This window comes from Cetorhinus maximus, chromosome 23 (assembly GCF_964194155.1).
Source record: "Cetorhinus maximus chromosome 23, sCetMax3.hap1.1, whole genome shotgun sequence".
In the NCBI taxonomy this organism is placed as follows: Eukaryota; Metazoa; Chordata; class Chondrichthyes; order Lamniformes; family Cetorhinidae; genus Cetorhinus; species Cetorhinus maximus.
Genome location: NC_135901.1, coordinates 40,028,569 through 40,054,601, shown reverse-complemented (window position 1 = coordinate 40,054,601; position 26,033 = coordinate 40,028,569). Strand labels below are relative to the sequence as shown.

At 45.1% G+C, this 26,033-nt stretch overlaps 3 protein-coding genes across 5 annotated transcripts in view; 1 reads left to right on the top strand and 2 right to left on the bottom strand.

Moving 5' to 3' along the window:
* Window positions 1-26,033, bottom strand: part of LOC144698497 (uncharacterized) — a 757,701-nt gene that overhangs the window by 347,517 nt on the left and 384,151 nt on the right. The gene's annotated exons all lie outside the window — the stretch shown is intronic.
* LOC144697993 (uncharacterized) overlaps window positions 1-26,033 on the top strand; it is a 90,014-nt gene that overhangs the window by 19,486 nt on the left and 44,495 nt on the right. The window lies entirely within an intron of this gene.
* Window positions 1,712-13,624, bottom strand: LOC144697488 (uncharacterized). Of its 3 annotated transcripts, XM_078569480.1 has the most exons (3): window positions 13,062-13,183; window positions 6,068-7,189; window positions 1,712-1,953 (listed from the first exon to the last, which is right to left on the bottom strand). In XM_078569480.1, exon 2 carries the CDS (start codon window positions 7,078-7,080, stop codon window positions 6,085-6,087), a length of 996 nt encoding a protein of 331 aa, XP_078425606.1. In that variant the 5' UTR covers window positions 7,081-7,189; window positions 13,062-13,183; the 3' UTR covers window positions 1,712-1,953; window positions 6,068-6,084. The 3 variants fall into 3 exon arrangements, with proteins under 3 accessions (XP_078425606.1, XP_078425607.1, XP_078425605.1); XM_078569481.1 differs by lacking the exons at window positions 1,712-1,953; window positions 13,062-13,183 and adding an exon at window positions 13,462-13,624 and having other exon boundaries at window positions 5,380-7,189; XM_078569479.1 differs by lacking the exon at window positions 1,712-1,953 and having other exon boundaries at window positions 5,380-7,189.

The window sequence follows — 26,033 nt, the reverse complement described above, 5'->3', positions numbered from 1 at the left end:
TATAATAAAATTTAACTTGTTTGTTTAAAACCATGGAAGCTTGTAATTTTATTCTCTTAGTTAGTCCTTGAGATTTCAAATATTGTCTACTTTAAACAAAAAGTTACTGGTCCCTAACCAGATTGAAACAATAAATACAGAAATAAAATGAATTTCTTAGACACCACAGAGTTCAAACTAACACAAGAAGATAACACAAAACACATTGGCAACAAAGGTTTTCTTCAAACCAACAGACACGCGCACCCTACTATATTCAAAAGACACCATGTTAAACACACCTTCCATGGATTAGTGATTTCATAACTGCTGCGATTCCATGGTATTTGTACAGAACAGGTAGATTTCACAGTGTAGTCAATACCTTATTCACTGCGTTGTGGTAGAGGGGATATGCCAAAAGTTTCCTTAAACATATCAAATCCAATTTTTGGAAAGAATTAGACAACCCTCCAAGATTAAATAGATTAGGCCCCAAAAATACCACTTATTATGGGATATTGCAATAAGACCCTACGTGTAAAGAAAGTAATTAAAAATAATTTTGAAAACTTAAATGAAGGAATCAACTCACTAAACCAATATAATAACAGCCTTTAGAAGGAATAAAAACCAAAAGGATCTTTTTGTTAGCAGCAAGGTGAGCACACAAACCACAACAAATTGTGGGAATAGAAACTGTATAACATTTAAGCACTTAAAAGTCCTGAAAACAAGACAAAAATTCAACACAGGGAAAACACCTCTATAAACTACAGAATCAAAAATGTGAACAACAATGCTGTTTATGTAATCCGATGTAAACATTGCAAAATCTGATACATGGGAGAGACAAGGAACAGATTAAGAACTAGACTCACATCGTGACATTAGGAGGAAGAAAGAACAGGAAGCCAGCAACAAACATTTTATTGAATATGGACCGGACCCTTTTGAAATGACAAGACTGGAAACAAATCCACATTGGTTTACATTGCAAAGGAAGAGCAAAGAGGGACAGTGGATTCCAAATTTAGTAAAAATGTCACCAAAAAGGCTTAAATTAAAGAAAAAGTGTTAATACAAAAGTTAATATTTTCATTAACTTGAATGATTCCCATTTTGGGAGGTTTGGTGAGATGGGAAAGAGCTATTCACACCTCCAGGGAAACCACTGTCAATGAGTTTCCTCTTGTGGAAACGTGCCTTGGATTTCAAATGTTGTCACATATCTGGGTAGGTCCCTTTTCAATTTACTTGAAGCCTTCTAGAAGCTTGGCAAATATTGCAGTTGTAAAAGGTCAGGTGACCTTTAGCAGCTATTTTTAACGTTCCTTGCGCCCATTTAAAAGAAATATTAGCTTGTTTTTACAAAATCTACCACATCACAACTCTACATTCGTGACAAGATTCCCCCTCTTCCAGTCCTTTAAGTGGGTGACTTAAGCTCTGGCTCAATCCCACACTTCGCTCTAATTCTACCAAATAACACAGCTCACAACAACAAAACATCTTTCATGATTTTATTACTCATTTTGAATGTTCCAGATGTGAACGTGGTCATGTGGCCGAGCAGTGTATGGTACTGGAGTGAGGATCTTGTCTCTTTGGAGGTGTGGGTTTGAATCCCACCACTACTAAAGTTTTGGGTGGTTTGCTCTGCTAGGTTGTTCCAGAAAGTTCATCATGTGGGCAAGGGGCAGCTGAGCTGTACAGTGTTTCATTCGGTTGGGAGAATGAGGAGAGACAGAGACAGTAAATTACAGGTGACCAGGAAAGGGTGGGGGAAGGGCACAGACTGGATTGACCGAATACCGTTTTTCTCTGTAACACTCCGTATCCATTCTATCATCCTTCCCAAGTAGTTGCGGCCGAGTGGTTAAGGCGATGGGTTTGAAATCCAGTGGGTTCTCCTCACGCAGGTTGGAAACCTGTCAACTCCTCTTCTCATCATTATAACCAATCGCAGAATTAGTTATCGGTTAAATGGAATAAAAACCCTCCAAATTCCCTGTGTTTCTTATTTCCATTCATCCCAAACGTTCATTAAATTTGCAGTCTGAAATGGAACAATAATTGGCCAGGTTGGTGACATCCTTGTTTTCTGGCTGTTTGTCTCTCCTTAGGACTCTGTCACTGTCAGTGTATATGTCTGTTGTGTGTTCCTCTGTGTGGGTCAACGCAGTTCAGTTCCCTGACGGGGTGAATATATTTTTACCATCACAAATTTAATTCACATCAGTTGTGTAGCTTCATAATAAAATGTTCCAGAGAAAAAAATATCAGGGTGAAATATACAAGAGGAGTTTGTCTCTTTCTATGTATGGACTACTACAACAACAACTTATATTTATATAGCAGTTCAACATAAACATCGCACAGGAGAATTATGTAACAAAATATGACACTGACCCACATAAGGAGAGATTAGGTCAGATGACCAAAAACTTGGTCAAAGAGGTAGGTTTTAAGAAGGGTCTTGAAGGAGGAAAGTGAGATCGAGGCGGAGAGGTTTAGGGAGGGAATTCGAGAGCTTGGGACCTCAGTTACTGAAACCACGATCACCAATGGTGGAGCCATTCTGATTGGGAATGTACAAGGGGCCAGAATTAGAGGAGCAGAGATATTGTGGGGTTTGAGAAGGACACAGAGATAGGGATAGGGCATGTAGGGATTTGAACACAAGGATGAGAATTTTAAAATAAAGACATTTCTTGACACGGAGCCAAAATGGGTCAGCAAGTACGTGGGAGATAGAGGATTGGTACTTGCCATGAGTTAAGACACGGGCAGCAGTCTTGGATGAACTCAATTTATGGAGGGTAGAAAATTAGGTCAAAAACTAACAAGCAGGACTTCAAATGTAGTCATCTCTGGATTATTCCCAGTGCCACGTGCAAATAAGTACAGAAATAGGAGGATAAGACAGATGAATGTGTGGCTGGAAAGATGATGCAGGAGGGAGGGCTTTAGATTCCTGGGACACTGGGACTGGCTCTGGTGAAAATAGCACCTGTACAAGCCGGACGGGTTGCACGTGAACAGAGCCGGGACTGAGCTTGTTGCAGGGTGTTTTGCTAGTGCCATTGGGGCGGGGGCTTTAAACTAACTTGGCAGGGGTGTGGGAACCAGGAGAGAGTATTAGAGAGGAATACCAGGGTGCACAAAATACGGGGAGAGACCGATAGCATGAGAAAATAGAATCAACAGTTAATAGTTGGAGTCGGAGTAAGGGGGAAAGTCATAAAGACTAAATCAGGGTTAGTGTGCATGTTTGTGAATGCATGGAATATAGTAAATAAGATTGGGGAGTTACAAGCGCAGATTGCCATGTGGAAATATGATGTTGTGGCGATAACAGAAACCTGCCTCATGGAAGGGCAGGACAGGGTGTTAAATATTCCCGGGTAAAAGATGTTCAGAAAAGATAGAAAAGGAAGAAAAGGTGGAAGGCTGGCAGTATTGTTTAAGGAGAGCGTTGCAATGCTGGAGAAAGAGGATGTCCCAGAGGGTTCAAGGACAGAATCAATTTGGCTAGAGCTAAGGAACAAATAATGTGCAATTACGTTCTTTGGTGTCGATAGACCACTGGGAAGCATGCAGAGGAACAAATCTTCAGGGAAATTAGAGATGCAGACATCATAGAGTAATTATAATGGGGGACTTTAATTACCCGAATGTAGACTGGGACAATGGTAGTGTAAAGGGTGGAGAGGACCAAGATTTCCTAGAGTGTGTTCAGGAGAATTTTCTACAGCAGTGTGTGTCCAGTGCAACAAGAAAGGATGCACTGTTGGGCCTGATTCTTGGAAATGAGGTGGGCCAAGTGGATCAAGTGTCAGTGGGGGAACATTTAGGAGACAGTGATCATTGTATAGTAAGATTTAGGATGATCCAAAACAAAAACAGAATTACCTGGAAAAACTCAGCAGGTCTGGCAGCATCGGTGGAGAAGAAATAAGTTAACGTTTCGAGTCTTCATGACCGAATGAAGACTCGAAACGTTAACTGATTTCTTCTCCACCGATGCTGCCAGACCTGCTGAGTTTTTCCAGGTAATTCTGTTTTTGTTTTGGATTTCCAGCATCCGCAGTAGCTTTTAGCTTTTTGTTTTTATAGATTTAGGATGATGTTAGAAAAGGACAATGTGTAATTCAGAGTAGGAATTATTAACAGGGGGAGAGCAGACTTCAATGGGGCAAGAACGGAGCTGGGTTGGATAGACTAGAACCAAAGGTTGGTGGGAAAAACTGCAGCTGAACAATGGGCTACCTTCAAAGAAGAAATGGTTCATGCACAGTCAAGGTATAATTCCTCCAAAGGGAAAGGTAGGGCAAACAAATCTAGAGCTGACTGGATGAAAAAGGAGATAGAAATCAAGATTAAGTAGAAAAAGTGTGCTTATGACAGGTGTCATGTAAAAAATACAAAAGAGAACAAAGCTAAATACAGAAGGTTCAGAGGGGAGTTGAGAAAGCAAATAAGAGAAACAAAGAGGGATTATGAGAGAAGGCTGGTAGCCTAGACAAAGGGGAATCCCAAAGTCTCCTATTGAGACAAAAATAGTAAGAGGATGGTCAAAGGAAAATAGGACTGATCAGGGACTAAAAAGGGAATTTGCACAGGGAGGCAATAGGCATGGCCGAGGTGTTAAATTAATACTTTGCATCTGTCTTTACCAAGGAAGCAGATGCTACCAAGGCCACGGTGATAGAGGAGGAAATTTTGTCACTAAAAGGATTCAAAATTGATAAGGAGGAAGTGTTGGATAAACTGTCAGTACTTAAGGTTGTCAAGGCACCGGGACCGGATGAGATGCAACCAAAGATATTGAAGGAAGTAAGAGTGGAAATTGCAAGGGCATTGGCCATAAACTTTCAGTCTTCCCTAGGCTCAGAGGAGGTTCCAGCGGACTGGAGAATTGCAAACATTATGCCCTTGTTCAAAAAAGGTTGTAAGGATAAGCCCAGCAATTACAGACCAATCAGTTTAACTTAGTGCTTGGGAAGCTTCTAGAGATAATTATACGGGATAGAATTAGCAGTCACATGGAAAAATGTGGGTTGATGAGGCAGAGCCAGCATGGATTTCAAAAGGGGAAATCATGTTTAACTAACTTGCTGGAGTTTTTTGAAGAGGTAACAGAGACGGTTGATGAGGTTAATGCTGTTGATGTGGTGCATATGGACTTTCAAAAGGCATTTGATACAGCGCCACACTTATTGCTCATGGAATAAAAGGGACAGTGGCAACGTGGATACAAAATTGGATGAGTAATAGGAAACAGAGGGTAATGGCCAATGGATATTTTTAGGGCTTGAGGAAGGTTTGTAGCATCTGCGGCTTCTGTGCCATAATAATTCTGTGATTGACACATCACCTGTCCTGCCATCTTTAATGTGTTTTAAATAATTACTCAATTATATTAATCACCTATTTATAATGCTTTCTAATATATTTATTAACTTTACCTCCAATTTGAATACTATTTTAAACCTTAAGAATAGAATAGGCCTTAACCACACACCAGTTACTCACCAAACAGCTAGCTCCTTTCCCTGTAGTAGAGCAAGAACCAATTCCAACAGTGTGAGAAAGATAAAAAAAAAGGAAATGAGCATCTCCTCCATCCACTTCACCGAACTCCCCCTCTCACCAAACTCCAATTATGCACTCGTTTGCCTTAGCTGCTCTGAAGAGGCCTGTATTTATAGCCAACTGAACAGGGGCTAGAATAACCAGATTCAACCAATTAGCGAATTAACTACTCAGCTCTCACAACAGAGAGTGAATTTACCCTGTCTAAACTGCAAGAAAACAAGAACTTAGCCTGCTTACACAGCACTTTCCTGTTACTGCTAAGGGAGTAAATGTTATCGGGGATCGGCTCCTTGTGGAGTTGAAGCCACAATCAGATCAGCCATGATCTTATTGATTGGCTGAGTAGGATCAAGGGGTCGAATGGCCTACTCCTGCTCTTAATTAATATGTTTAATAATGTACGTTTGATACAGAGCTGAGTTATTTGACTTATATTCACAATATCAACCCCTATAACTGGGCTTGAGTTTATTATCAGCAGAAACAGACCCCAGTGAACATGATTCAGTCCTGGATGTGATTAACAGCAAAATCCAACCACTGTAGTTCCATGTGAACTCGCTGGTGTGTCAGCAGGTGGGATGACTGAGTGAATCTCTTCCCACATTTGGAGCAGGTGAACGGTCTCTCCCCGGTATGAATTCGCTGGTGCCTCAGCAGGGTGGATGACATAGCGAATCCCTTCCCACACTCAAAGCAGGTGAACGGTCTCTCCCCAGTGTGAACTCGCTGATGTGTCAGCAGGTAGGATGACCGAGTGAATCTCTTCCCACACTCGGAGCAGGTGAACGGCCTCTCCCCAGTGTGAACTCGCTGGTGTACAGTGAGGTTAGATGATCGCCTGAACCCAGCCCCACAGTGAGAACACCTGAATGGTCTCTCATCAGTGTGAACACGTTGATGGAACATCACTTCCCCAGAACTTTTAAAACACTTCCCGCAGTCTGGGAATTTCAAAGGTCTCTCGTCAGTGTGAACTCGCTGATGGGACATCAGGTCTCTGGAGCTTTTATAGCACTTCCCGCAGTCTGGACATTTAAAAGGTCTCTCCCCACTGTGAGTTCGCTGATGTTTCAGCAAGTGGGATGACTGAATGAATCTCTTTCCACACTCGGAGCAGGTGAACAGCCTCTGGCTAGTGTGAATTTCCAGGTGATTCCGCAGGTTGGATGAATCAATGAATCCCTTCCCACAGTCAGGGCAGGTGAATGGTCTCTCCCCAGTGTGAACTCGCTGGTGTGTCAGCAGGTGGGAGGAGGTAGTGAATCCCTTCCCACACTCAGGGCAGGTGAACGTTCTCTCCTCAGTGTGACTGCGCCAATGTGTTTCCAGGTCAGATGGGTAATTGAATCCTTTTCCACAGTCTCCACATTTCCATGGTTTCTCCCCATTGTAACTGCATTTATGTTCTGACAGGCAAGATGATCGGCTGAAGCCTCGTCCACACACAGAACACGTGTACGGTTTCTCCCCACTGTGAACGGTGTTTTTTCCTTCCATGTTCAAAATCCAACGACATTCAGGTTACGATAAATTGGGCGACTGCATCAGATCCTGATGTGATGTTTGGATTGAGTTTCCCGACTGCAAATCCTCGCCTTCTAACACCCTGTGAAATTGATTTAAAACAGAAAAAAGGGAGTGAGAGAGAACCCACAAAAACACAAAGGCAGGTTGTGAAATTGAGCTGAATGAATCAGGTAATTTGTGGGGCCGGCACAGGGAAAAGGGACTGTTAAAGCTGATGGATTGTCATAAAAACCCAACTGGTTCACTAATGTTCTTCAGGGAAGGGAACCTGCCACTCAGTCTGGGTATAAGCAAAACTCTGGCTTCTATGGGAAGAGTGAAAGAGAGATAGAGGCGGGAGAGGTACCAGGTAAAGCAGAGGGATTTTATATATCTGGAACTTGACCAGAACATTGACAGAATTTCCCAAACCCTCAACCTCCATCACCTAGCAGGACTAGGGTAGCAGGTGTATGTGAACACCATCACCTCCAAATTCCCCTCCAAGTCACACACTGTCCTGACTTGTCTAACATCCAGTACGAAATGAGCAGAAATTTCCTGCATTTAAATATTGGGCAGATTGAAGCCATTGTCCTCAGTCCCCGCGACAAACTCCACTCCCCAGACACTGACTCCATCCCTCTCCCTGACAACTGTCTGAGACTGAACCAGATTGTTCACAGCCATGGTGAAATATTTCACCCCAAGATGAGCTTCCAACCATACATCCACATCATCACTGACCTACAAAGGGTTGGGGTTAAGGAGAACCTAAATTTTAAGCTTCTGATCCTTTCAAAACCCTCCATGGTCTCACCCCTCCCTATCTCTGTAATCTCCTCCAGCCTCACAACCCTCTGAGATATCGTCACTTCCTCTAATTCCATATTCCTGACTTGAAATTTTAATTGCTCCAGATTTGATCACAACAGCTGCACATTTCCCCTAAAAAGATGGCGGACACACGTGCGCAATGCTGCACATCACCCCCAGTAGGGAGGAGGTGATGGATTAATGGCATTGTCACTACACGAGTAATCCAGAGGCCCAGGTTCGAATCCCACAGCAGATGTTGGAATTTGAATTTTATAAAAACCTAATTCAAAGTCTAATGATGACCATGAAACTATTGTTGTAAAAACCCATCTGGTTCGCTAATGCCCTTTAGGGAAGGAAATCTGTTGTCCTTACCTGGTCTGGCCTAGATGTGACTCCAGAGCCACAGCAATGTGGTTGACTCTGAAATGGCCAAGCGCGACACTCAATTGGATAAAACCACCACTGAGTCACAAAAAAGGAATGAAACTGGATGGACCACCCAGCATATACCTAGGCCCTGTCGACCCTGCAAAGTCCTCCTTACTAACATCTGGGGGTGAGTGCCGAAAGAGCTGTCTCACAGGCTAGTCAAGCAACAGCCCAACGTAGTCATCCTCACGGAATCATATCTTACAGATAATGTCCCAGACTCCACCATCGCCATCCCTGGGTATGTCCTGTCCCACCGGCAGGACAGACCCAGCAGAGTTGGCAGCACTGTGGTATACAGTCGGGAGGGAATTGCCCTGGGGGTCCTCAGCATCGACTCCGGACCTGATGAAGTCTCACGGCATCAGGTCAAACATGGGCAAGGAAATCTCCTGCCGATTGCCACATACTTCTCTCCCTCAGCTGATGAATCAGTGCTCCTCCATGTTGAACACTACTTGGAGGAAGCACTGCAGGTGGAAAGGACACAGAAAGTACTCTGGGTGAGGGACATCAATGTCCATCACCAAGAGTGGCTCGGTAGCACCACTACTGACCGAGCTGGCTGGGTCCTAAATGACATAGGCGGTGAGGGAACCAACAAGAGGGAAAAACATACTTGACCTCATCCTCACCAACCTGCCTGTCACAGATACATCTGCCCATGACAGCATCAGTTGGATGCAGTTGATCACTGCACAGTCATTGTGGAGACGAAGTCCCTCCTTCACATTGAGGATACCCTCCATTGTGCTGTGTGGCACAACCACTGTGTAAAATGAGATAGGTTTCGAACAGATCTAGCAACTTAAAACTGGGCATCCAATAGGTGCTGTGGGCCATCAGTAGCAGCAGAATTGTACTCGAACATAATCTGTGACCACATGGCCCGGCATATCCCCCACTCGACCATTATCATCAAGCCAGAGGATCAACTTTGGTTCAATGAAGAGTGCAGGAGGGCATGCCAGGAGCAGCATCAAGCACACCTAAAACTGAGGTGTCAACCTGGTGAAGCTACAACACAGGACTACTTGCAAGCCAAACAGCATAAGTAGCAAGTGATAGGCAGCGCTAAGTGATCCCACACCAACGGATCGGATCCAGTCGTGAATGGTGGTGGATAATTAAACAACTCACTCGAGGAGCAGGCTCCACAAATATACCTATCCTCAATGATGGAGGAGCTCAGCACATCAGTGCAAAAGATAAGACTGAAGCATTTGCTACAATCTTCAGCCAGAAGTGCCGAGTGGATGATCGATTCACAGATGCCAGTCTTCGGCCAATTCGATTCACTTCACGTGATATCAAGAAATGGCTTGAAGGCACTGGGTACTGCAAAGGTTATGGGCCCTGGCAATATTCCGGCAATAGTACTGAAGACTTGTGCACCGGAACCTGCCGCATGCCTAGCCAAGCTGTTCCAGCACAGCTACAACGCTGGCATCTACCCTACCCGGCTGTGTGGAAAATTGCCCAGGTATATCCTGTACACAAAAAGCAGGACAAATACATCCCGTCCAATTACCGCCACATTCGTCTACTCTCGATCATCAGTAAAGCAATGCAAGGGGTCATCAACATTGCTATCAAGCAGCATTTGCTTAGCAATAACCTGCTCACTGACGCCCAGTTTGGGTTTCACCACGGCCACTCAGCTCCTGACCTCATTACAGCCTTGGTTCAAACGTGGACAAAAGAGCTGAACACCTGAGGTGAGGTGAGAGTGATTGCTCTTGACATCAAGGCCGAGTGTGGCATCAAGGAACCCTAGCAAAACTGGAGTCAACGGGAATCAGGGGGAAAACTCTCCACTGGTTGGAGTCATACCTAGCACAAAGGAAGATGGTTGTGGTTGTTGGAGGTCAATCAGCTCAGTTCCAGCACATCACTGCAGAAGTTCCTCAGGGTAGTGACCTCGGCCCAACCATCTTCAGCTGCTTCATTAATGACCTTCCTTCCATCATAAGGTCAGAAGTGGGGATACTCGCTAATGATTGCACAATGTTCAGCACCATTCACGACTCCTCAGATACTGAAACAGTCCACGTCCAAATGCAGCCAGACCTGGACAATATCCAAACTTGGGCTGCCAAGTGGTAAGTAACATTAATGCCACCCAACTGCCAGGCAATGGCCATCTAACCACCACCCTTGGACGTACAACGACATTCCCATCACTGAATCCCCACTATCAACATCCTGGGGGTTACAATTGACCAGAAGTTGGATTGGACTAGCCATTTAAATACTGTGGCTACAAGAGCAGGTCAGAGGCTAGGAATCCTGTGACAAGTAACTCACCTCCTGACTTCCCAAAGCCTGTCTACCATCTACAAGGCACAAGTCAGGAGAATGATGGAATACTCCCCACTTGCCTGGATGAGTGCAGCTCCCACAGCTCTCAAGAAGCTTGACACCATCCAGGACAATGCAGCCCACTTGACTGGCACCAGCTTCACGAACATTCACTCCTTCCATCACGGATGCACAGTAGCAGCAACGTGTACCATCTATAAGGTGCATTGCAGGAATTCACCAAGGCTCCTTTGACAGCACCTTCCAAACCCACGACTACTATCATCTAGAAGGACAAGGGCAGCAGATAGATGGGAACACCTGGAAGTTCACCTGCAAGTCACTCACCATCCTGACTTGGAAATATATTGCCATTCCCTCATTGTCACTGGGTCAAAATCCTGGACTCCCTTCCTAACAGCACTGTGGGTGTACCAACGCCACATGGACTGCAGCGGTTCAAGAAGGCAGCTCACCACCACCTTCTCAAGTCCAACTAGTGATGGGCAATATATGGTGGCCCAGCCAGCGAACCCCACATGCCGTGAATGAATTTTTTTTTAAAAACCAGCACTTTCAATCCAGGAATCAACTGAGTGAACCTTCTCTGAAATGCTTCCAATGCAATTCTATCCATCCTCAAGATTACCCCATAACTATGTTAGCATAAGGTATGAATGGTACGAGCTGGAACTTGGTCTTTCTTATTTTTCAATTCTTGTGCTTAGAGAATCTCCCCTTCCCTTCCCCAGATTCGGACAAAGAGTAACTGAGACTGGGTCCCATTGTGGCCTTAAAAGTGGATAAATCCGCAGGCCCAGATGAGACGTATCCCAGGTTTCTGTGGGAGACAAGGGAGCAGGAGCCCTGGCATTAATTTTCAAATCCTCTGTGGCCACAGGAGAGATGCCAGGGGACTGGAGCACAGCTAATGTGGTACCATTATTCAAGAAGTGTGGTAGGGATAAACCAGGGAACTATGGGCCAATGAGTCCAACATCAGTAGTAGGGAAACTTTTGGAAAACATTCTGAGGGACAGAATTAATCCCCACTTGGAGAGGCAAGGATTAATCGAGGATAGTCAGCATGGCTTTGTCAGAGAGAGATCATGTCTAACAAATTTAATTGAATTTTTCAAGGAGACGACTAGGGGTGTAGATGAGGGTAGTCCAGTTGATGTAGTCCACATGGACTTCAGTAAGGCTTTTGACAAGGTCTCGCATGGGAGACTGGTCAAGAAGTTTAGAGACCATGGGCACAGGGCAATTTGGAAAATCGGATCCAAAATTGGCTCAGTGTCAGGAGGCAGGGGGTGATGGTAAAAGGTTGTTATTGTGACTGGGAGGCTGTGACGAATGGTGTACTGCAGGGTTCGGTGCTGGGTCCCTTGCATTTTGTAGTGTACATTAATGATCTAGACATAAACGTAGGAAGTATGATCAGTAAGTTCGCAGATGACATGAAAATTGGTGGTGTGGTAAATAGCGAGGAGGAAAACCTTAGACTACAGGATGAAATAGACGGGCAGGCCAGATGGGCAGAACAGTGGCAAATGGAATTTAACCCTGAAAAGTGTGAGGTGGTGCATTTTGGAAGGACTAACAAGGCAAGGGAATACACAATGAATGGTAGCACTCTAGGAAGTACAGAGGATCAGAGGGACCTTGGCGTACATGTCCATAGACCCTTGAAGGCAGCAGGACAGGTAGATAAGGTGGTTAAGAAGGCATGCCTTTATTTGTCAAGGCACTGAATAAAAGAGCAGGGAGGTTATGACAGCGCTGTATAAAACATTAGTAAGGCCACATCTGGAATACCGTGTGCAGTTCTGGTCACCACACTATAGGAAGGATGTGATTGCGCTGGAGAGGGTGCAGAGGAGATTCACCAGGATGTTGCCTGGGCTGGAGCGTTTCAGTTGTGAAGAGAGATTAGATAGGCTGGGGTTGATTTCCTTTGAGCAGAGAAGGCTGAGGGGGGACATGATAGAGGTGCACAAAATTATGAAGGACATAGATAGGGTGGACAGGAAGAAACTTTTTCCCTTAGCAGAGGGATCAATAACCAGGGGGCACAGATTTAAGGTAAGGGGCAGGAGGTTTAGAGGGGATTTGAGAGGGTGGGGGGTATCTGGAACTCACTGCCTGAGGGGGTGGGAGAGGCGGGAACTCTCACTACATTTAACAAGTATTCCGATCAGCATTTGAAACGCCTGAGCTGACAGGGCTCCGGGCCAAGTGCTGGGAAATGGGATGAGAGGAGATCGGGGATGGATGACGGGCAGGGACACGATGGGCCGAAAGGCCTCTTTCCGTCAGCCCGGGTCTGTCACTGGGAGGAAGCGGCGGCCTCGCTCGGAGCAAACGGCGGGAGGGTCCCCCAGGGACCGGGAACTCCCTTTCCAGGTTTTTTTACTTACACAACATGTTTACGGAGCCGCCCCGTCCACCCGCCGGATCCATCGCTCCCTCCGCCCCGCCGGTGACTCCCTTTCCCATTGAGGACCCGACAAAGAAGCGTCTCCCCATCACCATTACTCACACTGCGCATGCTTCACCCCCCAGCCCCGCCCCGCCCCTCATTCAGTCCGATTGGCTGGAGGACGAGCCGCTCCCGCTCGGTCCTCCAGTCCTACCCCCCTCTTCCTATTGGTCCCTAGCTGCCGTCAATCAGCCGAGCATTGTGAGCTTTCAGGTGAGAGGTCAGTGTCGGGGGGGCGGGGTTTACAAATCCCGAGTGCGGCCCCAGAGCCGAATCTGAACCAATGAACATTCTCCACTCTCACGAACCGCCGCTTCCGGCTTCTCTCCGGCACCAACCTCAAGTAAAGAGAGCAGGAGACTCCGAGCATGCGCAATCCACCCGGACAACGCGCGGCAGATAGAGCGGTTTCTGAGGCGCATGGGGCTGTGGGTAATCCGGCCGCCATTAGAAACCGAGTCTCAGTTCATCTTTCGATAAAAGCAAAATACTGCGGATGCTGGAAATCTGAAACACAAACTGAAAAATTGTTTCTATCTCCACAGATTCTGCCAGACCTGCTGGGATTTTGGAGTATGTTCTGTTTTTGTCTCAGTTAATATTTATCTGAATTTGAGGAGGGGGATATTCTGTTAGCAAATAGAGAGAGAATTCGAAAGATCGAGGTCTATCTGCTACCATTTGCACCATGTGATAACATAGTTATTGGATACTTTTGAGGAGGGATAGAATTGGAGGCATTTCAGAGAAGGTTCACTTAGTTCATTACTGGGATTTTTAAAATTCGTTCACGGGATGTGCGCTTCATTGGCTTGGTGAAGATAATAGTTAATTAAAAAATAATAACTAATTAATTATAATACATGATAATATAATAATTATTATAGGCGCAGACCCCGGAGATTATCGGCCTGTTAAGTGTAAGCATTGAGTTCCAAGGTCGTTGTGTAAAATGTCTTCCTCACATCCCCACTGTAGATCTTGGCCCAAATCTTAAATGTGTCCTGTAATCCTTTTACAATCAGATGATATGAACATCAGTTTTTAAACCAATCATAAACGTGTACACCTCCATCAAATCTCCCATCAATCTACTTTGCTCCAAGGAGAACAACCCCAGTTTCTCCAAACTAACCTTACAACTAAAATCCCTCATCCCTCGATCCATTCTGGTAAATCTCCTCTGCCCCCTCTCAAGGACCCTGACATCCTTCATAATATGTGGTGATCACTGGTTTGCACAGACCCAGATGTTCTGTGTTTGTGTCTGTGACATCATCACACATCAACAATAACACGGTGACATCATCACACATCGACAATTACATGGTGACATCACCCCGCTCCCCAGGTATTTCCTCAACTGGGAGATTTTTCTGATTCCAGTGCCTCTGATATTTTTACAGCTGCAGGCTCCAGCAGGAGAGTTTAAAACTGTACACAGAAATTGTTTCAGAGCTGAATAGTTCTGACCATTCACCTACAACTTGGACCTTTAATTGCTATGCTGTTATCTGTGAGAGGTTCCATGACTCTGCGGCTGGTGTGATTCCTTTACTTTAGATCTCAATCTATTTCCATCTATTTCTCTGTTTCACCTCTTCCCTCCCTGAATACCGCCCTGCCACTTTCTAACTCCTTCTGTCTCTAACAATCAGAGTTTAGCTCTGTTTAGGATTTTACTCTTCCTTCTGCCTGTAATCCTTTTACAATCAGATAATGTGAACATCAGTTTTTAAACCAACCATAAATGTGCACACCTCTATCAAATCTCCCATCAATCTACTTTGCTCCAAGGAGAACAACTCCTGTTTCTCCAAACTAACCTTACAACTAAAATTCCTCATCCCTTCAACCATTCGGGTAAATCTCCGACTGTGTCTAAATGAGGTTTCCACCGCTGCCCAACCCCCAACCGTGTGCTGCTGGCTTACTAGCTTTAACTTCCCACAGTATCTTACATAATCAAGAACTGTTTTTCCAGTGCTAGATTCCATTTCTCTTCCACTTCTGAGCTTACACTGGCCATCACATAATGCCCGCCCTGAAACATTAATTAATTAATTCTATTGTGTAATAGAACACTCCAAGGTGTTTCACAGGAGTGTTAGAAAGCAACATTTGACACTAAGCCACATGAAGAGATATCAGGGCAGATGCACAAAAGTTTACTCAAAGAATTAGGTTTTAAGGATTATCTTAAAGGTGGAGAGGTTTAAGTGGGAAATTCCAGAGCTGGTAGCCTTGGCAGCTGAAGCGGGAGACACCAAAGATGGAGCAGTTAAAATTAGGAATGCTGAAGAGGCCGAAGTTAGAGAAGCATAGATATTTCAGAGGGTTGTGAGGCTGGAGAAGATTACAGCAGTACGGAGGGAGAGACCATGGAGGGATTTGAAAACAAGGATGAAAAATTTAAAATTGAGATTCTCCTTAAACCAGAGTCTTTGTAAGTTGGTGAGCACAGGGGTGATTGATGAACAAGACTTGCTGCGAGTAAGCAGAGTTCTGGATTACAGGGAGGCTGAATGTGGGAGGCCAGCTGGGTGTTTGTAAGGAGAGTTAAGTCCAGAGGTAACAAATGAATGAATTGCAGGTTGAGCAATTACTTATAGGGATATGGGGATAACGTGGGGAAAAGACATTCAACTTATTGAATGGTGGAACAGGTTCGATGGGACGAAATGGACTACTCCTGCTCCACTGTTCCTATAAACAGACTGGTCCAGCCTCAGACAGTTGTCAGGGAGAGCGATGGAGGCGGTGGCTTGGGAGTGGAGTATGTAGCAGAGACAGAGGGGGGCAGTGGAGAAGGGAGAGCCATTCCTATAATATTCAATACATTTCAGGAGATTTTATAAGGTTATTAGACAGTGATTTCCTACAGATTTCCCCAGCTTGAGAAGGGAATATCCTTATTGACTTCTCACAACTGATTTCTGACTAACCTCACTGTCTCTAAGCTTTGAGTCTGTTTTCCTAATTTCTTGATGGCAAACCATTGATAACATACTAAAGCTACTAGAATTATCAGAATCAGCAACACAAACCCTTGAGCTGCCACCAAAAATAAACGTCAAAACTTTTCCACTAAAATATGATAATTATTAACTGAGATTCATCCTCCCCACCTGCTGATCATCTCACACAATTCTAAATTATTGACATGTCGTAAATACATCTGGATCAAACAAAAGTTCATGCAGGGACTTTGAAGATTCTCCAGCTCTGTTCACCTTCATCCACCTTGTGGATATTTTCTAACTGATTCTGGACCTTGTTCGACTTAATTTGTCCTTTCTGACCCTCTTTAGAAATCCTGTCAAGGATATACTAGTAATCCCGTCACACTCTTCTCCAATCCCCAGGATATCTCTCACCCTCGGCCCGCCTGTTTTCTCTGTGAGACTTTCTGTCACTCCCTGTAATGTGTCAATGCCATTGTATACTCCCGGCTTCACTTAGGAACTTCTTCATTCATGTTTAACTAAGACTGTTGCTTCTCAAGTTTATGATCTTGATCACTGTGATTCTACTCCTAACACCTCTTGTAAGATTGAGCTCCATGAGTCACAGATGACCCGAAAAGGGATCAAGTTCAGAAGAGATTTTAAAGTGGTTTATTGAGAAGCAACAGTTTAAATCTGATGTGTAAGCTAAATAGACAGGAAAACACACGACCCGTGACAGGTGAGAAAGGTTTACCGGTCCGGAGGACAAACGGACGGATGACGCATAGTGAGTGCTGGTCTCTGTAGCTGGTGGTGACAGTCTCCTCTGAACGGTTAACTGGTGTGAGCCAGAGTGTGGGTATTGGGCTGAAGCCAGTGTGGATCACGTCAATATCTCTGTGCTCACGAGAAACTGTTTTAACCTTTACACAGGCAGTTGGTTTACGGATGGATCATGAGTTCCAATCATATCAGGGTTAGAAGTGTCATGTTTCAGGGCCTGTGCTAGAGACATGTCCTTGGCAGAGATAACAGGCCTGTCCTGTGTTTGTCAGCCAGCAAGTTGCTATGGAAGTTTTCTTCATAAGAGAGAGAGTGAGCTGATTCTGTAATATTCCATAAATTTCTGAAGGCTTTATAAGGTCATTAGGCAGTGATTTCTTACAGTCCGTTACTTGGATTGAACTTGTCTCCATTCCCGTGCTGAGGGGATTTCTGTACCAGGCGGGAGGGGTAACATTTGGGAACTCTCGATTCTCCACCAATTCCCATCCTCCTACTTTCTGATGGATAATGGAGGTGTCGCTGTGAGTAATGTACAAGTCAGTAAGACTTGGCAGCAAGGATTAATCAGCGCTTTCTAACTGGAGATGTTAATCAGTGGAAACTCTCATTAAAATGAATTGAAGGATGCGTACCAAAGATCAATTTAAGATTGAAGTACAAGTTCAGAATCTTGTTGTAAACTAATTTCTGATGAGCGTTCCTGAATTATGGGGAAAGATCAACGACAGCAGTTCTTAAAGGGACACTGCAGCCCCGAGAACACAATTAACTATAGATCCAGAATATTAAACTCCAGCCCAGTTACAGGGATTATTAACATCAGCAGAAACAAATCCCAAATGTCAGAATGAACATAGTTCAGTCCTGAATGTGATTAACAGCAGCAATTACAGCAGAATCCAACCCTTGCAGTCGCTTGTGAACTCGCTGGTGTGCCTGTAGGTGGGATGACTGAGTGAATCCCTTCCCACACTCTGAGCAGGTGAATGGCCTCTCCCCATTGTTAATTCGCTGGTGTGTCAGTAGGTGAGATAACTGAGTGAATTTCTTCCCAAAGTCAGAGCAGGTGAATGGTCTCTCTCCAGTGTGAATTAGCTGGTGCTTCAGAAGATCGGAAGACCCACTGAATCTTTTCCCACATTCTGGGCATTTGAAAAGTCTCTCAACAGTGTGAACCCGCTGGTGTCTCAGCAGGGTGGATAAACCAGGAAATCCTTTCCCACACTCGGAACAGGTGACTGACCTCTCCCCAGTGTGAACACGCTGGTGTGTCAATAGGTGGGACAACCGAGTGAATCCCTTCCCACACTCGGAGCAGGTGAACGGTCTCTCCCCAGTGTGACTGCGCCAATGAATTTCCAGCTGGGATGGGTAACTGAGTCCCTTCCCACATTTCCACAGTTTCCTCCCAGTGTGAACAATGCTTTTTCCTTCCATGTTCAAAGGCTGATGATCTTCAGGTCCTGATGAATCCAAAGACTCTTTCAAATCCTAATCTGTTGTTTTGTTTCAGCTTCCCAACTGCAAATCCTCCCCTTCTAATACCCTGTGAAATTGATTACAACAGAAAAAAGGGAGTGAGAGAGAACCCACAAAAACACAAAGGCAGGTTGCGAAATTGAGCTGAATGAATCTGGGAATTTGTGGGGCTGGCACTGGGAAAAAGTGACCATGAAAACTGTTGGATTGTCATAAAAACCCAACTGGTTCACTAATGTCCTTCAGGGCAGGGAACCTGCCACGCGGTTTGGGCCTACACTAGACTTTGGCCCACAAGGGAGGAGAGGGAAAGAGAAAAAGAGGGAGAGAGAAAAAGAGCGAGAGAGAGAGAGATGGGAGAAGCAGAGGGACTTTATGTATCAAGAGCTTGACCAGAACTCTGACAGAAATGCCCAAACACTCAACCTCCACCACTCAGCAGGACCAGGGTTGCAGGTGCATGTGAACACCATCACCCCCAAGTTCCCCTCCGAGACACACGGCGATATAGTTCCAAGTCAGGATAGTGTGTGACTTGGAGGGGAACTTGCAGGTGGTGGTGTTCCCATGCGTCTGCTACCCTTGTCACTCTCAGTGTTAAAGGTCACGGGTTTGGATGGTGCTGCCGAACCAGCCTTGGTGTGTTGCTGCAGTGCATCTTGTAGATGGTATACACTCCTGACACTGTGGCTGGAGAAACTGAGGGTGCCAAGTAAGTTGAAGGGAGATTTGATCGAGGTGTGCAAGTTAATGGTAGGTTTAGATAAGGTGGATAAAGAAAAGCCATTCACAAGAGCTGATAGTAAAATGATTACAAGACACAGATTTAAGATTTGGTGCAAGACCCACAGGGAGGATGTGAGGAAGAAATTTACACAGTGAGTGGTAATGACCTGGAACTCAACACTTACACTCAGAGGCCGATAATGTCCTGGTCCTGATGGATGGAGTGATTCAGTGAGGTTTTGATGTGATGTTTGGTTTGAGTTTCCTGTCTGAGAATCCCGGTGTAATATCCTGCAGAAAGTGAACAAGAGGCATTACTGTCAGAGGGCGGCCCTTACCCCGGCTCTGAGATCGGAAGAGGCCGCAGCTGCTGTCGGTTTGATGTAAACTGGGACCGGGTCCACACTGACTCCATTTCTCTCCTGCACTCGGCTGTCACTCACCCTTTCCCGCCTCCAGCTCCCGCACTCCCCGGGCTTCAGGTACAATGACACTGCGCCTGCGCGGAGCCACAGCTGTCGATCCCCGCCCCTCCTTCACTCCGATTGGTTGGAGGACCAGCTGCTCACGCTCGGTTCTCCAGTCCCGTCCCCTCTTCCTATTGGTCCGGATCTGCCGTCAATCAGCCGGGCATTGTGACGGTTCCAGATGGTGAGAGCGGCCACAGACTCAGCCTGACTTGCTGATTCTTGGCAGCATTTTCTGTTTGGGAATTAGAGCTAGAGATGGATGGTCAGTTCCGCTCTGTCCGGGGGGGATTCACACTCATTTCCCTAGTGCACTGATTATCACCTTTACTTTACATGAGAAAGTCCCCGGTTCAATCCCGGCTGGAAGCTTTGTGTTTACAATTGTTACTGAGGAGGAATTAACAGTGAGTTTAGTTTCATGTCGAACAGGGGGACAGTTATTGTCTCATTCTTTAAAAGCTCCTTCTTCACCTTTAAACAGGGAACGATAATTCAGGGAAAACTGATCCACTGTGACCCTGAAACAAGATACTGCAGATACTGGAAATCCGAGCTCAAAACAGAAAATGTTGGAAACTCTCAGCAGGTCAAACAGCTTCTATGGAGAGGGAAACAGTGAATGTTTCAGGTCACTAACCTTTTATCCAAACTGGAAAAATTTAGAAACGGGGACAATATGTCAGGAGATGGGGGACAATATGTCAGGAGATGGGGGCCGCGTGTCGGGAGATGGGGCATGTATACTGTACACGTTGTTCATCCTCATAATTCACAACAATATTCCTGATGTTCATCAGCTGCCTCACTTTCGAACAAAACTGTTTTCACCACTAAGGCTCCGCTGGTATTTAATAGTCTTCATGACATCATCGCACTGGGACTGGATGACATCAAAAGTGTCCATTGTTTCTTAATGATCCACATCAATAACTAGAGGAAATATTAATAAACCTGAGCACATTATCTAGGCTGACACTCCAGGGTGACACTGAGGGACTGCTGCACTGTCAGAGACAGCATCCTTCACATGGAACTTGTGGAGGCTGTGGTCACAATCTTCCAATCCTCCTTATATAGTAGTGGTGACAAAGGACTGACAGATTGTAAATGTTACACCCCTGTTCAAAAACACAGCAATTCCAGGACAATCAGCTTCACATCAGTGGTGGGGAAAGGTTGGAGCCAATAATCCAGGACAAATTCCATTGGCACTCAGAAAAGTATGGGTTATTATTTCTAGCATATTCTGTTTTTAATACCGATACCATCCCTAGATCCCAAGACTATGAGAGACATTCTAGGAGGTATTGGGTGTGGAGACTTGTCCATGAGAGAAACCACAGGCATGGGAACTGATAGAATCTAGGGTTAGAAAGGAGAAAGGATCCAAAAATGGAGCAGTCAGGAACGGGATATCAATTAGTCTGCTCTTACCCTGGAGAAATCAAGGACTCAACATACTGTGTGTTTGAAACAAAATTGATTTATTTAACAGACATCAAGATATTAAACTCCAGCCCACTTACAGGGATTATTAACATCAGTAGAAATAAACCCCAACTGTCAGAACAACATGGTTCATTTCTGGATGTGATTAACAGTGACAGAAACAGCAGAAGTGAGCATATTAAAGGGAACAGAGGGTAAATAGAAATTATTCCCGCTGGTCAGGCAGTCAAGGTATAGGTGGTATAGTCTAAAATTTAGAACCAGACCCTTCAAGAGGGTAATTACACAGGAAACAGGACACAAGAACAGGCCATTCAGCCCAAACAGTCCATGCTGGTGTTTAGGCTCCATTAAAACCTCCTCTCACTTATCCTATCATCGTAACCATCTAGTCCCTTCTCCCTATTTTGCTTGTCTAGCTGCCCCTTAAATAATATGTGATTCCATGATTGGACAGCACTTACTAAATGATTCTGATTGTACTAAGAATTACACTAACAACCAATTTAAGATTATCAGTAGGGAGGTCGTGTTGGAGTTGTATAAAACCTTGATGAGGCCACAGCTGGAGTACTGTTTGCAGTTCTGGTCGCCACATTATAGGAAGGATGTGATTGCAGTGGAGGGGGTGCAGAGGAGATTCACCAGGGTGTTGCCTGGGATGAAACATTTAAGTTATGAAGAGAAGTTGGATAGACTTGGGTTGATTTCGTTGGAGCAGAGAAGACTGAGGGGTGACCTGATTGAGGTGTACAAGATTATGAGGGGCATGGACAGGGTGGATAGGGAGCAGTTGTTCCCCTTAGTTGAAGGGTCAGTCACGAGGGGACATAAGTTCAAGGTGAGGGGCAGGAGGTTTAGGGGGGATGTGAGGAAAAACTTTTTTACCCAGAGAGTGGTGATGCCCTGGAATGCACTGCCTGGGAGGGTGGTGGAGGTGGGTTGCCTCACGTCCTTTAAAAAGTACCTGGATGAGCACTTGGCACATCATAACATTCAAGGCTATGGGCCAAATGCTGGTAAATGGGATTAGGTAGGTAGGTCAGGTGTTTCTCACATGTCGGTGCAGACGCGATGGGCTAAAGGGCCACTTCTGCACTGTGTGATTCTGTGATCAGTCAGACTCACAGTTTGCCTCACTTACATGTGCTATAAGCTACATATATTCAGACACAGGGCCGTATCATTTATAAAAAAAATATCTACGCATTGCAGCTTTTCCAACTAAACAAAAGCTAAATTATTCACTTTAACCACTCCCAGTGGTAGAGAGTTCCACTTCCTCTCCACTCTTTGGGTGAAGAGGTTTCTTCTGAATTCCCTATTGGATTTCTTCGTGACTATCTGATATTGATGGTCTCTAGTTATGCTCTTTCCCACAAGAGGAGACATTCTTTCTGTATTCACTCGAACAAAACCTTTCATCGTCTAAAAGACCTCGAGAGGCCTCAGCCTTATTTTATCAAGAGAAAAGAGACCAAGTTAATCAATCCTTTCCTGATATATTTACCTGCTTCAATCAACACATTCTAATTGGAGATGTTCATCAGTGGAACCTCTCAGATGCTGAATTGTAGAGTTTATACCAAAGATCAATTTAGAATTGAATTATAAGTTGTAAACTAATCTCTGATGAGAGTTCCTGAATTATGCAGAAAGATCAGAGACAGCAGCTCTTAAAGGGACACTGCAGCCCTGGGAACACAATCAGCGATAGAACCGGAATATTAAACTCCAGCCCAGTTACAGCGATTATTAACACCAGCAGAACAAACCCCAACTGTCAGAGTGAACATGGTTCAGTCCTGGATGTGATTAACAGCAGCAATAACAGCAGAATCCAACTCCTGCAGTCACTTCTGAATTCGCTGGTGTGTCAACAGGTCAGATGACTGAGTGAATCCCTTCCCACACTTGGAATAGGTGAGCTTCCTCTCCCCAGTGTGAACTCGCTGGTGTATTTTGAGGTTGAATGAAGACCTGAATTACTTTCTACAGGAAGTACAGCTGAACGGCCTCTCCTCAGTGTGAATTCGCTGGTGCTTCAGCAGAATAGAGGACCCAGTGAATCCTTACCCACACACCGTGCAGGTGAACGGCCTCTCTCCAGTGTGAACTCGCTGGTGTGTCAGCAGTGTGGATAACTGAGTGAATCCCTTCCCACACTCGGAGCACGTGAATGGTCTCTCTCCAGTGTGAACTCGCTGGTGTGTCAGCAGGTGGGATGACTGAGTAAATCCCTTCCCACACTCGGAGCAGTTGGATGGTCTCTCCTCAGTGTGAACTCGCTTGTGTCTCAGCAGGCTGGATAACTGAGTGAATCCCTTCCCACACTCACAGCAGGTGAACGGCCGCTCCTTGGTGTGACTGCGTCGATGGATTTCCAGCAGGGATGGGTAATTGAATCCTTTCCCACAGTCCTCACATTTCCATGGTGTGGGTGTCCCTGTGTCTCTCCAGGTTTGATGATCCGTTGAAGCCTCGTCCACACAGAGAAGATGTGTACAGTTACTCCCCGCTGTGAAACGTGCGATATTTTTCAGGCTGCATAACTGGCTAAAGCTCTTTCCACAGTCAGTTCACTGGAACATTCTCACTCAGGTGTGTGTGTGTGTCTCAGTGCTTTTCCAGTCACACTGATGTCTGAAATCTTTTCCCACAAACATTTCTCCTTCCACATTCAAAGACAATGATATTCAGATCATGATGATGTGATGTTTGGTTTAAGTTTCCTGTCTGTAAATCCTTCCCTTCTAATTCTCTGTAAAAGGAGTTAACAAAAGTCATCACTGTAAGAACAGGATAGAAATTCAGAGCAGACAATGTAAGTTCCTATGAGACATTTTTACCTCTCTTGTTCCCCCAAATCCCCATTACACACATTCTCCCTCCTCCCTGTGCTGAAATCCAGAGTTTCGGACAATTCTTTCTGTATCTTTTTAACAAATTTGTACAACTGGAGAAAACAATATGTTTGATCATTCACTTCAGTCATTACCCGTGACGAAAAATTAATCTGAAATCCGCTAACCCACCATAAAGAATAGTAGATGTTAATCTTGTGTCCAAAACTTTCCTCTGTATAACTTGTTGTTCCCTTTGAAATTTGGGATTCTTGTGTCTACCCTGATGAGTGCAAGTCAAAAAGATTTGACAGCTTGTCTCTTTTCTCAGTAATGCTCAAGTTCTGTACAACCAAGTGACTCTTTAAAACTCTCCTGAAAACTATTGGCCCAAGCTTTTGGTCAACTGCGCCAATATTTCCTTGTGTGTCACACTTTGTTTTATAATTTTCCTGTGAAGCTAACTGGGATGATGTATGATGTTAAAAGAAGTTGTTGTTGTTTGTGACTGTTCCCCTGATCTCCTGTTTTACAACAACCCATTGATTTCACACCAAACTCTATCTCTGATTTATTGTCCCTCCTGCGTGTAATTCATCCGGGCCGGCAGCCTCTGTAAAGATGGCGGCCACGCATGCTCCCTGTTGGACATTGCCACGGACAAAGATGACGATCGCACATGCGCTTTGGTCCTCATTTCCCCCTATAAAGATGGCGGCCATTAACCCGGGCCTACTTCCGGAAAAGGGCCTCAGCCGACGACCCGCTTTGTGAAACGCGGGACCGAGGGTTCCTTCCTGAGGGTTTGGGACGGACACAGTTTATGAGGCCTTCCAAACCCACCCGCCGGCCCTATCCATGTTCACGAGTTTATTTTCGGCTCTGAATCCGCACTCGGTCTTTGTAAAACCTGCAATTTAAATCAGCTCGCTCGAGCTCTCTTTCCGTTTGTCTACATGGACTGCGCATGCTCCATCTTAATGATTGACTGCAGCTGCGGACCAATAGCAGGAGGGGGCGGGGTTGGAGGACCCAGCGGATGCGGTTGGTCCTCCAGCCAATTGGAGTGAATGAGGGGAGGTGGCCGGGCCTGGGGTGCGAGTTAAAGCGGTCGAGCTAAAAGTCCAGCGGGTGAGAAAGGGCCGAGTGCAGGAGAGGAATGGAGCCGGAGGTTGGACTGGGAGGATTCACAAACACCAGGTGTAGGACTCCAAACCCGGATTACAAACTCCCGGAGCCCAGTTTACACCGAGTGTTTGGAAACTCCTTTTACAGGGGGTTAGAAGGGGAGGATTTACACACAGCAAACTCCAACCCAGAGAAATGTTTAACACAAAAACAGAATTACCTGGAAAAACTCAGCAGGTCTGGCAGCATCGGCGGAGAAGAAAACAGTTGACGTTTCGAGTCCTCATGACCCTTCGGCAGAACTGAAGTATAGTTAGGAGAGGGGTGAAATATAAGCTGGTCTAAGGTGGGGGGCGGGGGGAGAAAGAAGTTGAGGGTGGGGTGGTTGTAGGGACAAGCAAGCAGTGATAGGAGCAGATAATCAAAAGATGTCACAGGCAAAAGGATCAAAGAGGTGTTGAAGGTGGTGATATTATCTAAGAAAAGTGCTAAATAAGAATGGATGGCAGGATACTCAAGGTACAGCTCTAGTGGGGGTGGGTGGAAAGACTAACAAAGTATTAGTTGTAGATTTAAAAATCATGGAAATAGGTGGGAAAAGAAGAATCTATATAAATTATTGAAAAAAAAGGGGAGGGGGAAGAAACGGGGTGGGGAAGGAGGGAGGGGGATTTGAGTATCCTGCCATCCATTCTTAATTAGCACTTTTCTTAGATAATATCACCACCTTCAACACCTCTTTGATCCTTTTGTCTGTGACATCTTTTGATTATCTGCTCCTATCACTGCTTGCTTCTCCCTACAACCACCCCACCCTCAACTTCTCTCTCCACCCGCACGCCCCCCCCCACCTTAGACCAGCTTATATTTCACCCCTCTCCTAACTATACTTCAGTTCTACCGAAGGGTCATGAGGACTCGAAACGTCAACTGTTTTCTTCTCCACCGATGCTGCCAGACCTGCTGAGTTTTTCCAGGTAATTCTGTTTTTGTTTTGGATTTCCAGCATCCGCAGTAGCTTTTAGCTTTTTGTTTTTATCAAGAGAAATGTTTGTCTCTTCTCAATTTCTATCCTGGACTG